This window comes from Copadichromis virginalis, linkage group LG2 (genome assembly GCF_057382275.1).
Source record: "Copadichromis virginalis isolate Kocher_CV1m ecotype Utaka linkage group LG2, C_Virginalis_male_GT1.1, whole genome shotgun sequence".
Lineage (NCBI taxonomy): Eukaryota > Metazoa > Chordata > Actinopteri > Cichliformes > Cichlidae > Copadichromis > Copadichromis virginalis.
The window spans coordinates 660,987-673,243 of record NC_140619.1 but is presented as its reverse complement, the minus strand read 5'-3'; the positions used below and the strand labels follow the sequence as shown (position 1 = coordinate 673,243).

At 41.5% G+C, this 12,257-nt stretch overlaps 1 protein-coding gene across 2 annotated transcripts; it reads right to left on the bottom strand.

Annotated features, from left to right (window-relative positions):
• Positions 1–6,017: 6,017 nt before the first annotated feature.
• LOC146716689 (uncharacterized) lies at positions 6,018–9,779 on the bottom strand. 2 transcript variants are annotated; one of them, XM_085467353.1, is made up of 5 exons: positions 9,285–9,779; positions 8,136–8,386; positions 7,801–7,968; positions 7,585–7,680; positions 6,018–7,134 (listed from the first exon to the last, which is right to left on the bottom strand). In XM_085467353.1, the coding sequence occupies exons 2-5, from the start codon at positions 8,277–8,279 to the stop codon at positions 6,817–6,819; spliced, it is 726 nt and encodes a 241-aa protein (XP_085323479.1). In that variant the 5' UTR covers positions 8,280–8,386; positions 9,285–9,779; the 3' UTR covers positions 6,018–6,816. The 2 variants fall into 2 exon arrangements, with proteins under 2 accessions (XP_085323479.1, XP_085323480.1); XM_085467354.1 differs by having other exon boundaries at positions 8,136–9,779.
• Between the last annotated feature and the right edge of the window lie 2,478 nt (positions 9,780–12,257).

The window sequence follows — 12,257 nt, the reverse complement described above, 5'->3', positions numbered from 1 at the left end:
AGATGGAGATGCGCCAGCCGGACTGCGTGAGTGACTCCCAGGTAGCCGTGCCGTGGGTCCTCTTCTCCGAGGAGAAGAGGACAGCTCTCCGCAGTGAGTTTGCACCACAGCGTCGGGTTGCCCGCCGCGGCTCCGGGGGGAGTAGTGGTGGAGATGGCGCAGACCTCAGCGACACAGCGGGACGGCGAGGAAACAGAAACTGCCACTTTAGCTTACGTTAGCTAAAAAGTCAGTCGTGACGCAGCAAGAAAAGAGTTTCACTAAAAGTTCACTAAAATGACCGTGAACTTGGATGCCAATGGATCTCAAAATAAACTCCACAGTTTTTGCGCATTCACGCTCAAGTTGTTTTGAAGAAGGAACAGCGCAGGATTTGTATGGTTTTGTTCCCAATCTACCTGTGCCTCTCAGCTCTGCAGACACTCTCAGGGCCAGTATCCTTAGCGTCTGTCCAACTTCTGCTGAAGCTCTGCTGTCTTCATGCTGGTGCCACTTCTGGACTTGCTCTGTTACTCCTCTTGATTACTCTTGTCATCCAGGGAAGGACGGATGTTGTTTGCTGTGCTATATTTTAATATGAAGTGTATTTACTTAGTTTTTATATTGCATGTATCGGTCATGTTTTGTGCAGTGGTTATGTTGTTGCATGTTTTCGTTATACCGTCAAATTGTCCTGGAGAGACAGTGCACAGAGGACCAGCGCACAGAGCGCCAGCGCACAGAGGACCAGATCGCCAGCGGGGAGTAACAACACCAGCGGGGAGAGCGGAGACAGCACCAGTGGAAGGCACGAGACGGCTGTGCCGATTTGCAGTTTTAAAGAAGCGGCGGGCGGAGTTGAGAGCTCTGTCCACCCGGGGTAAGTCTCTGACTTATCCCTTTTTATGAAATAAAACTGTCTAGAAGAATAGTGACTGCCGCTCCTCCCTTTCTCCAGCATATCGGGACGCGAATGCAGAAAGGAAGGAGAGGACTCCGCTGGGTTTCCCTTTTTATACTACTTCGCTGGATTTCTTAGCTCCCTGGGACTTTTAGGTCGTGGCGCAGGCCACTGGACTTTTAATGTTGTGTTTTATTGATTTTTATTGTGTTACCCCTTGGCCAAGGTTGTTTTAATTCATTTTACATTTTTAACTATTGAAATATAATAAATTATATTTTAATTATACAGTTTTTAATGTGTGCTTTCCCTTGGCGGCTCCACTGCTCAATCCAGTTGGAGGAAGATTTTCTTCCTTCGCACAAAACCCACTGTGGAAGTAAAACCAGCCTTCCGCCTCCGTTACACTCTCACCTCCCATCTTTTGTGCAGTGTGAGCAGGTGTGGAGAATGGCTTTGATTTCAGTGTGGGTAGGAAGTAAAAAAAAAAAAACCTTCAAAATAAAAGCATACTAAAAAACCAAACCAATAAAAGATTAAAACTACTTCTACCCCATAACCTAGTCATATTTCATATTCATATTGCATCTGAACAAACCACATCTGAGCGACAAAGTGGAGGTGTTTATGCCGACGTGGTATGCTTGGGTGTGAAACAAGCCTGAATTATTACCCCTCCACCATGATGCATGGTGTCGGGTTTTTGTCCATAGTGGGTGAAAACCATCTGCAGTCACTGACATGACCACAAACTCCTTCTATAGTCAAACGTGAGGCCATCTGTCTGACAGCTAGAGATCGGCTGAAACTTGGTTATGAAACAACAATGAACCCAAAGCTCACCAGCAAATCTGGATGGATCAAAAGAAAGAATCAAGGTGCTGCAATGGTGCTGTCAAAATCCAGACAACCTGTGTAAAATGCTGCATCAAGACAGAGAGACCTGTGCCTGCAGACACCAATGTACTGGGATTCAAGATGGGAACCTCAGACAATGCAGAAGACAAATATGCTCCAATTATGAGTTCTTAAAATTTATTATCAAAAAGGTTAGAATTTGAGATGAGCTTCACATGGCGCCATGGACCTCCCCTCTCTGCCTCAGAGATAAAAGGCTGCCGTGCCCTAGTAGTAAATGCTTTTTATTATGTGTGATAATCTGTGCGGTATCTGAGTATAGCAATCTACTTCTAATACTACTCTACATGCTTAACTGTGTGCAATAAAGTATAAAACACAAATATGTGATGCTAATAATAAGACATTAGCCTTAAAGATAAAAATAAATCCCAACAACCACTCCGACATGAAGCTAGGACAGGCTTTAGGGGAGTAGATGAGGACAACCGTGAGCTGTGTTGACCCAGCCAGAGTGACATCAAGGCACTGAAAAGAGGTGACACTGGGTGAAGGAAGTCAGCTTGGTCTGTGACAGATTAGAGCAAACGTTTCTTAATGTACACAAATCCCAGGGACTGACTTGGTGAGTGACATAAAGTCTTGCTGATCTTGCCATGTCTCTGATGGGCGAAGGAAGTCAGTAAGAATATCACAGATTAGTAGCGTTTTCATGTTGAGTGAAGAGCATTCGACAGCATGAAAGATGGACTATAGACAGCTGATGCTGAGATAGATGTGGAGGACATGGTGCTGTTGATGGAAGCCAGTTGTTGTAAATTGCTCAGTTTTCCCTTTATGTTTGTTGTGGTGTCGTTGCTGCCAGACAGTACAGAGCGGATAACAGTCAGTGCCTGTGAAGCAGCACGGAGGGACATTCAAATGAGAATCAGAATCTTTACAGTCATTAAGTATCAGATGTTCAACCAAATACCAACTATACAGATGTACATGGTTTACACAGATGTGAAAGTTGCTCAAAGTATTGCACCTGTGTTGAGGTGATGTGTATGTTAGTGTGCGATTCTGTTTTGTTGTGTGTGTGTGTGTGTGTGTGTGTGTGTGTGTGTGTGTGTGTGTGTGTGTGTGTGTGAGAGGTACTGATGAGTGAGTCTGGGTGGGGCATGTGTGTGTGTTCAGTACAGTGATTCATGGTGGAAAGAAACTGCTCCTGAGTTCTGGTTTGTATTCACCTGTATCGCTCCCAAAGTGCAGCAGGTTGAACAGGTGAGCTGCAGGATGGTTGGTGCTCTGTGACTGCCTTAGCTCTGCTGACACCTAGATGTCTGCAAAATAGGGGAGGGGCAGCCAATGACCTTCTGTGCTGTGGTGAGCACTCACTTAGCCTTGGTGAAGTGTATAAATTACACTGTGAGACAGTATGTAAGGCCTTGGGGAGTTTCAAGGAATTTATTGACAGCACTGAGTGAGGTGGTAGGACAGACTGAACCCTTACTCTGATACTCTATTTTAGGCGCACCATCCCACATGGCAAAATTGGTATGGTCTGGATTTGGCCCACACAATGTGCTTACACATGGCCCACATACTGCAAAGAATGACTGCCCTTTGGTGGCCCATATCTGGATGACGTACCACTTACCATGCCAGAAGTCAGCCAGCAGTGACGGCTTGACACCAGATCCAGGCCGGACCTGTCTGCTATGTGGGATGTCTGCTGAGAAGGAGTGCCCCTGAGCTGATGAAGCCACATGCAAGGAAAGAGAGACCTGGAGTCAGATAATGTCAGCAGCAAATAGTAAAGCCAGAAATGGAATGGAGAGATCCCGGGAGAAGCACTGAGTGACTGAGTGAAATCAAACAGTAGAATCATTTGCTTGCTGCGTATCAGTTGTTTGACAGGCAATCTGTCAACAGCACCCAGGTAAAGCTGATTTGTGTACACACAGACATTGATCTGGTGTCAAGCTGGCACTGCTGGCTGGCTTCTGGCATGGTCAGTGGTATCTCATCCAGGCCAGGCCTGATGTAGATAGCACTGTTTATGTGATGGCATGCCACATCTGGCCCGATTGTAGTTTGGTTTATGTGGCCCAGGCTCATAGAAAACAGGTCTGGCCCGGATCTGGCATCAAGCTGGCACTTCTGACTGACCGGTGTCATGGCAGGGTGTATGTCAACCAGATGTGGGCCAGGTCTGGCAATGATGGCACTATTTATGTTCCTATTTTAGTTAGAAGACCCAAATGCCATGCTGCAATACTATACTGCTATGGTAGCCAACGTTTCAAATGCAGGTTTGACAGGTTTGTGAGTGTACACTTTATCCAAAACCTTGAGAGGGTTTATTCATGTTTACCACTGGGTGGCTGTAGCTCAGGAGGTAGAGCAGGTCACCTACGGAGCAGAAGGTTAGTGGTTCGATCCCTGGCGTCTGCATGTTGAGAGTGTGAATGTTTATGAATGTAGTTAGGAAGCACTCAGTTTAGAGGAAGTGTGTGAATGTGACATGTTGTATAGAGCACTGGGAGAGCAGAAAAGCGCTATATAAGAATCAGTTCATTCACTGTCTGAACAGAGTTTTGTCATGTTACTTTTGCGCTATCATGTTCTGACACATGTTGTTATTACATGGCTTGATTAAAGTACACATTAGGCTGACATCTGGAGCCAGAGCTGAAACTGTTCTGGGCCAGTGTGTGTCTACAACAGGGTCGCGGCTGCACACAACTTACACATGGCCCACATACCTTAAAGAATCCAGCACAGGACCACCAGTGTGTCTGCAACTGGCCATGTGCTGGCCCATGTGTGGGCCACATCTGGCAAACCAGATCTGGGCCACCAAAGGCCGTCATTCTTTAAGGTATGTGGGCCATGTGTAAGCACATTGTGTGGGCCAGATCCAGGCCATACCAATTTTGCTATGTGGGTATGTACAATGAAAATCAGGTTGATCAGCACAGGAAGCAAGGTTTTGTCATGAAGTGAGAAGCGTCAATATTCACGCCTGTGCCCTCATAAATATAGCCCTGTCAGTCATCACACTTCACCAGATTCTACAGGGGGAAGCAGCTGAGGTACAAAGTGATCTGACAGGATACGTTTACTCCAGATGAACCTCAGGCACATTATTTGATGTGGCTTTGAGGAAAGACAAATAATTCAATTCAATTCAGTTTTATTTATACAGCCCCAAATCACAACAACAGTCGCCCCAAGGTGCTTTATATTGTAATGTAGACTCTACAATAATGCAGTATTAGTATTTAATTGAAACATATCAATTTTAGTTCCAGTTTATTATTAATTTTCGGTATCGTTCACACACATTAACATATAGTGTCAATGTGTTTTAATAGGCAGACAGTGTTACAAACTTGCTGTGCAAATGCAGATCAGCCACCAGTGGGTGCTACAGTGGAAAGGTTTAATAGGTGACTAGTATGACAAAATTTTTAATTTCTGTCATTCACTTGGAGAGAAGAAATCATAACTAAGGGTGCTTGTGCAACTGAAAGGTTTATGGGGAATTCCACTGTGACGTTCCACAGGTAACACACAGGGGCACCACAGGGGACTGTCCTCTCCCCCTTCCTCTTCACCCTCTACACCACAGACTTCAGCCACTGCACAGAGACCTGCCATCTTCAGAAGTTTTCTGATGACTCTGCGGTGGTTGGATGCATCAGCAGGGATGATGAGACAGAGTACCGGGCTGTGGTCGACTCCTTTGTCACGTGGTGTGAGCAGAATCATCTGCAGCTCAACGTGGCAAAGACCAAGGAACTGATCGTGGACTTCAGGAAGACCAGGAAACACTTGACCCCTGTTTCAATCCAGGGGGTCAGTGTTGACATTGTGGAGGACTATAAATACACTGTAAAACCCAATAAGTTAATTTTACTCAAAACTTTTGGTGAAACTGATTACATAAAATATTTTAAGTAACTAAAACTTAAAAATAAAAGTTAAATAAACACACTTTATTTATTAGCTTTAGATAAATATTTTTAAGTACCATTGATAAATGTTTTTATGTTATATCCACATTTTTGGTTTAGTACTCTCTACTTGATATTTTGAGTTTCAAGTACAAATCTAGCTCAAGTAACTTTAAGGAATTAATTTTTAGTTTCAAAATGTTAACCATTTTAAGCTAATACAACTCAAAAATTTTAAATACAAATGCTTGTAATATCCAAATCTGTGTTTTGAATTTGATTTAAAAAAAAAAAAGTGCCCAAAATAATTACTTGTAAAAACATAAGACAGAAAATATAAATTCAAGTTACAGATTTATTGAGTTACTTTGACACAAAAAGCCCAAAGACATAAATCCACCACATTTTATAGGGAATAATGTCAGAAATTTTGGCACAAGGTTACAATATTAGAAATAAAGAATTTCACAACATGTTTTAAGAGTATTCAAATTTGATTAACACATGAGTATGGCCTTTTTATTAAAAAAACAAACAAAAGGAAAAGAAAATCCTGCATTATTAGGTGGGAAAACCGAATGAAAGTAATAGTATAGTGCAGCTAATACACTGAAATATAATTGGTAACCTTTTTAATATGCCAGTACTGTGGTTATGCAAAATGCACATTTGTAGAGTGCAATCACAGTCTCAACAACAAAGCAATAAAATTTTAAATAGAAAAATACTTCTTTAGAGACATAAACAAAGTGTTATAAACCTCCTTAGCGCCTTATGTCAGTTATGAGTAGTTCAGGAGGAACGTTCCTTAAGTGACATTCAAGATCCCACCTAGAAGCCAGAAATGAGATTGTCCTTCATTTTCTCTATAGATTTACAGTTATCTGACTAAAAACACAATCAAAATCAACTAAAACACAAGTGATGATGGGGGGAAAAAAATAAATAAAAATAATAAAATCACCCCTTTTACTTTGGATGTGGCTTTTAGATAATGAAGTATGAAACAGAGTCTGCAAAGATTTCTTTATTCTATTCTCTCTTTTTATAAAAAACTTATCCAGACTTGGAAACATGATAAACTGAATTACTTGCTTTAACAGGCACTTGAGGGCTGTGTAGGAATCCTGGACATTATTCTGCTGCCAAAAGATCATTTTTAAGACTCAGCACTTTGGGCTTCAACTTCCCACCCTTCAGACCCATCAAAACTTTCTGAATAAAGTCAAAAATGTTGGCCAAACATTTTGGGTAGCTTAGGTGCAGGACGTCAGTCAGTCCAAATATTACTAGAAATCCATCAGCCAGGGTGGTGAAAACAATGATCATGTTACCCTCGACCAAAACTGCAGTCTTCTCAGGGCAGAAGAATGTTGCATCGCTGGAATTGGCTCTGATCAGGAGGAGTCCAAGTGGCACTTCACTAATATCTGGTCTATCAGAATGCATCATCTACAGAAAACAAAATTACTACATGTTAGTGCATTCCTATTTCTCTTAGTTTCATCTATACAAGTCACATTTCTGGATTATTACTAGCTCAGAAATCAATTGTTTGAACAACAAAAAAGCCACAACACACCAAGATTTGAGAAAACAAACTGACAAAAATAGTACTTTTAGTAAAGCAAAGTCATACCTCTTCGTAGCAATAACAACAGAAAGTCAATAGGAGTTATATATTTTTTTCATTTGTACAGTGATGTATGGTTGGGCTAGGAACATTATAGAAGGTCTACGCACATTAAAAACATGTAGTGTTTCCATTATGTGACATGGACACTGTTGTAGACAGATCCAAGCATGGAGATGCTTCTCAAACTCTCAAAGTGTCATAATGTTTTGAGAAATCTAAACAAGGATGCTACTAAGATATTGTTCACAACTTTGTCCAAAACTTACATCCCATGTTTTGATGAAGGTAGAGGTGTCTTCGTACAAATAGGCAGAGAGGGCATGAAGCACACCAGCACTTTGGGCATGGATATCAGCTTGTTCCTACATCACAAGAAAATTTTTATTTTAAATTATTGGCTAACCTAGTCAAGAATGGTAATTAAAATTGAAAAATTGATCAAATCAAATGAAGCTCAAAAAACAAGACAAAAACTCACTAACCTGGAGATTATAGCTTCTGAAGAGCTGAGACAGGACATCAGACACGTTCCCTGTGCAAACAGCTTTCTTTCTGAATAAGCTCTGGAGCCGGGGAGCATGTTGGTCCAGCACAGCATAAAAGTGGTTCTTCAGGTGGAGGTTTGTAATCCTGTGGAATTCTGCACAGATCTGAACACACAGGATACATTTGTGTTTACAAGTTTCAATTAGTCTATAAATCTTTGCAAAATACATCAAAATCCTTACACTCCAAAGGCATAATTTGTTCAGACAGGCCAGATAACAGGGGTTGATATAAAATACATCTTGTTAGATACATCTATATACATTCTTACCTGGGACTGGGATTTCAGAGTAGGCCAGCAATCCAGGATCTGACCTACTGGTAGGTCATCATTGATGATCTCTTTGCATTGCAAGGCCAAAGTTGTGAGCATCAGCTTTGTAATCAGGATTCTTTTCACTTTTCTCGACTTCATCTACAATCTGTAGTCTTAGCTGGTCAAGGTAAACAGCATCTTCACCCCTGAAAATTTACTTCTGCCCTGGCATGGACATAACAGTAAAACACAGAAGACAAGACAGACTACACAGAGAACAGAAAAGACACACAACCAAGGAGACACAGATGAAACATAACCAGCCCAGAACTCAACTAAACCTTAACTAATAATAACAACAATACAAGAACTTCACCTCATTTCAATATAACATAAGAAAGCAAAACTACAAAATAAACTCAAAATGCTGGTTCACAGACCCAGCCCCTGACAGATAAAAAACTAAGTCTTTCACTAATGAACACTGGGCATCAGAATAAAATAAAACGAAAAAATAACTGTTTGGTAAATATATTATTGATGGATTCACCCTTAAGCTAACCTAAAATAGACCAGGCACAACAATTTTACAGTTCAGAAGATTCTACATTTCAACTTGGTATACATAACTATTTGCAATGTAAACCAAGTTCTACCGCGTAATTATGTAATGATTATTCACTGCTTTTGTAAGTATGTCCTGTGCCTACAATTTTGCTGCCCCAGTTTTAATATGTACAACTCCAGAGAACTAAACGTAAGTTTTAAGTTCCACTAGTTAGCAAATGGGCTAGCCAATATCAATATCCACGTATGCGCTAAGTGTGAAGCAGCGCAGCAGTGCATATTGATTCAACAATTTAACCACAAGGCAGTTTATAATCTGCAAATCCAGAAATGCCTTCTAAAGACTTCTTTTAAAATAGTAAGAGATTAGAAAAGTTATTAACACATTATTAGTCCCAGCCTCTGCTGGGACTAATAATGTGTTATACTAAATATGAGCGTATTAGCATAATTCATGCAAACACTTTGGGGCCAAGCCGACATGGATAAAACGACGCATGCATGTAATTCTTAAATGCCTGCTAGAGTTGTACATTTATGACGATAAAAACCCATATTACAACGGAGAACTATAGTTTCAGAAAAAATAAAACTTACCACAAAGCGCTCCTGAAGATGCCGCGAAGGCGGTAAATGCAGCTAGCCAAGTGCAGAGGGTTAGCTGTTCCAGTTCAAAAGTCCGTAACATACCATAGCATGCCCTCCTTTATCCAGCGTCAAAGGCAATGCCGCAAAAAACCCGTTGACAAATGTTTTTATTTCTGTTCGGATATTAACGTTCCACAAGTTTCTTTCGGGGTAATGAGCGGGCATTCGCACTCGAAGCGAGGAATCCAAGATGGTTGCCAGCACTTCATAAAGAAACAGGTGGCGCACGTAGGTACGTACGTAGGCACGTAAGTGACGTCAGTGTTAAAACTCAAATTATTTGAGCGCAATGCTAGAAACTAATCAATATATTCAAGTACTGATAACTTGAAAAAACAAAATTGTTCAAACTACTCAAAAAAATAAAGGTGTATGAACTTATAACAGGTTTTTAAGTAGTTGGAACTCATTTCATTTATCAAACTATTACTATTCGGTCTTACAGTGTACCTTGGAGTACACATTGACAATAAACTGGACTGGGCTAAAAACACCACAGCACTTTACAGGAAGGGCCAGAGTCGTCTCTATTTTTTGAGGCGACTGAGGTCCTTCAACATCTGCCAGAAAATGCTGAGGATTTTCTATGAGTCTGTTGTGGCCAGTGCGATCCTATATGCTGTTGCATGCTGGGGGAGCAGGCTGAGGGTCGCAGATGCCAACAGACTTAATAAACTGATCCGTAAGGCCAGCAATGTTGTGGGGATGGAGCTGGACTCCCTCAAGGTGGTGTCGGAGAGGCGGATGCTGTCCAAGATAAAGACAATGTTGGATAACACCTCCCACCCACTCCATGACATGTTGGTCAGTCACAGGAGCTCGTTCAGTGAGAGACTGAGATTACCGAAAAGCACCACTGAACGACACAGGAAATCATTCCTGCCTGTGGCCATCTCCCTGTACAACGCATCCACTTAACACACTGTTTGCTGCTACAACTACACATGTTTCTTTTCCAAATATTTATTTATAAGTGACTTATGTATGTATGTATGTATATATATGTATATATTGTACTATTCTTAGTTAGCGTATTGTCTGTCTTGTCTTAATGTTGGTTTAAAATGGAGCACTGTAACAAAAAATAATTTCCCCCAGGGATCAATAAAGTATTCTGATTCTGATTCTGATAAGCTCCAGGGTAGCATCTCTGACACAAGACATTTTCGTCCATCCCATTTTTGCTATGAAAATTACAGTGAGGGAAAAAAATATTTGAACCCCAGCAAAGTTTGCCCACCAACTAAGAAAGGATCAGTCTATAATTTCAATGGTTAAGTTTATTTGAACAGTGAGAGACAAAACAAAAAATCCAGAAAAATGCATTTGAAAAAAGTTATTTTATTCATGAAAATGCAAATTAATTTATAAGTACTGTATCTGATCCCTTTGCTTTAGTACTTGGTGGCAAAACCTTTGTTGGCAACCACAGAGGTCAGACGTGTCTTGTAGTTGGCCATGAGTTTTACACACATCTTTGGGGGGGTTGTACCACTCCTCTTTGCGGATCTTCTACAAGTCATTAGTGTTTCGTGGCTGATTTTTGGCAACTCGAACCTTCAGCTCCCTCCACCGATTTTCAATAGGATTAATGTCGGGAGACCAACTCAGCTGCTTCTTCTTGAACCAGTCCTTTGTTTCACTGGTCCTGTGTTTTGGATCATTGTCATGCTGGAATATCCACCCATGACCCATTTTCAATGCCCTGGCTGAGGGAAGGAGGGTCTCACCCAACATTTGGTGGTATATGACCCCATCCATCTTCCCTTTGATGCGGTGCAGTTGTCCTGTCCCCCCAAAGCATAATGTCTCCACCACCATGTTTGACGATGTTCTTGGAGTCATAGGGATAGTCATCCTTCCTCCTCCAAACATGACGAGTTGAGTTGATGCCAAAGAGCTGGATTTTGGTCTCATTTGACCACAACACTTTCACGCAGCCCTCCTCCACTGAGATGTTCAGTTACAAACTTCAAACCGGCCTGTACATGTGCTTTATTGAGCAGGGGGACCTTTCGGGCACAGCAGGGTTTCAGTCCTTCATGGTGTAGTGTGTTACCAACTGTTTTCTTGGTGACTTTGGTCCTAGCTGCTGTGAGATCATTGACAAGTTCCTCCGAGTAGTTCTGGGCTGGTCCCTCAACGTTCTCATTATCATTTAAACTCCACGAGGTGAGATCTTGCGTGGAGCTCCAGACTGAGGGAGATGTTTCTTCCATTTGTGAATAATTGCACCAATTGTTGTCACCTTCTCACCCAGCTGTGTAGAGCCCATTCCAACCTTGTGTAGGTCCACAGTCTTGCCCCTGACATCCTTGGAAAGCTCTTTGGTCTTGGCCATGGTGCTCAGTCCAGAATCTGGACTGATTCTATGGAAAGCTGTTATTTATGTAGGTACCGAGTTGAGAAGGCTCCCAGTGTCAGCTCGTTACATCGTCACTCTATTAACATCTTACTTGTGGTGACCTTTTTCTTAGATCAGTTACAGCATACAAAAAGATGCACTGACATTTTCAACAAACTTTCATTAGAGACTGTTGTTTTAATAACTTTGTTTTATGCATCTTCACAAGTGTCTCACATTGATGAAGTGTGCTTATTTTGCATTCCCAAGGTCACACTGACTGTTCAGTGCTTTCAGATACCAGCAACATAGTAGCTGGTTATAAAGTGTTTTAAGGAAAGTAATGGAATTTAACTTGCACTTGTGTAGCATAGCCTTGAGTGTTAATTAGCTCCAGTTAGAGGGAGTTAGAGGAACTCAGGGTTCAATTAGTGGGTTTATCCTTGAACAAAAGGCAAACAACACCTTCTTAGTTTTCTCTTCAAAACAAAACAAACAGAAACTCAGGAAGAAAAGACTTCATGTGAAAACGATGTCACAACATGGCTCTAAAATGATACCTTTTCTCCCTGAATGTG

Excerpts from the sequence above, each read along its gene's own strand:
- LOC146716689 (XM_085467354.1), bottom strand. The coding sequence starts at position 8,279 with ATGAAGTCGAGAAAAGTGAAAAGAATCCTGATTACAAAGCTGATGCTC. Across the intron at positions 7,681-7,800 it reads TCAGAAGCTATAATCTCCAG|GAACAAGCTGATATCCATGC; the intron begins GTTAGTGAGTTT and ends CTTGTGATGTAG. Across the intron at positions 7,135-7,584 it reads CCTTCATCAAAACATGGGAT|ATGATGCATTCTGATAGACC; the intron begins GTAAGTTTTGGA and ends TGTTTTCTGTAG.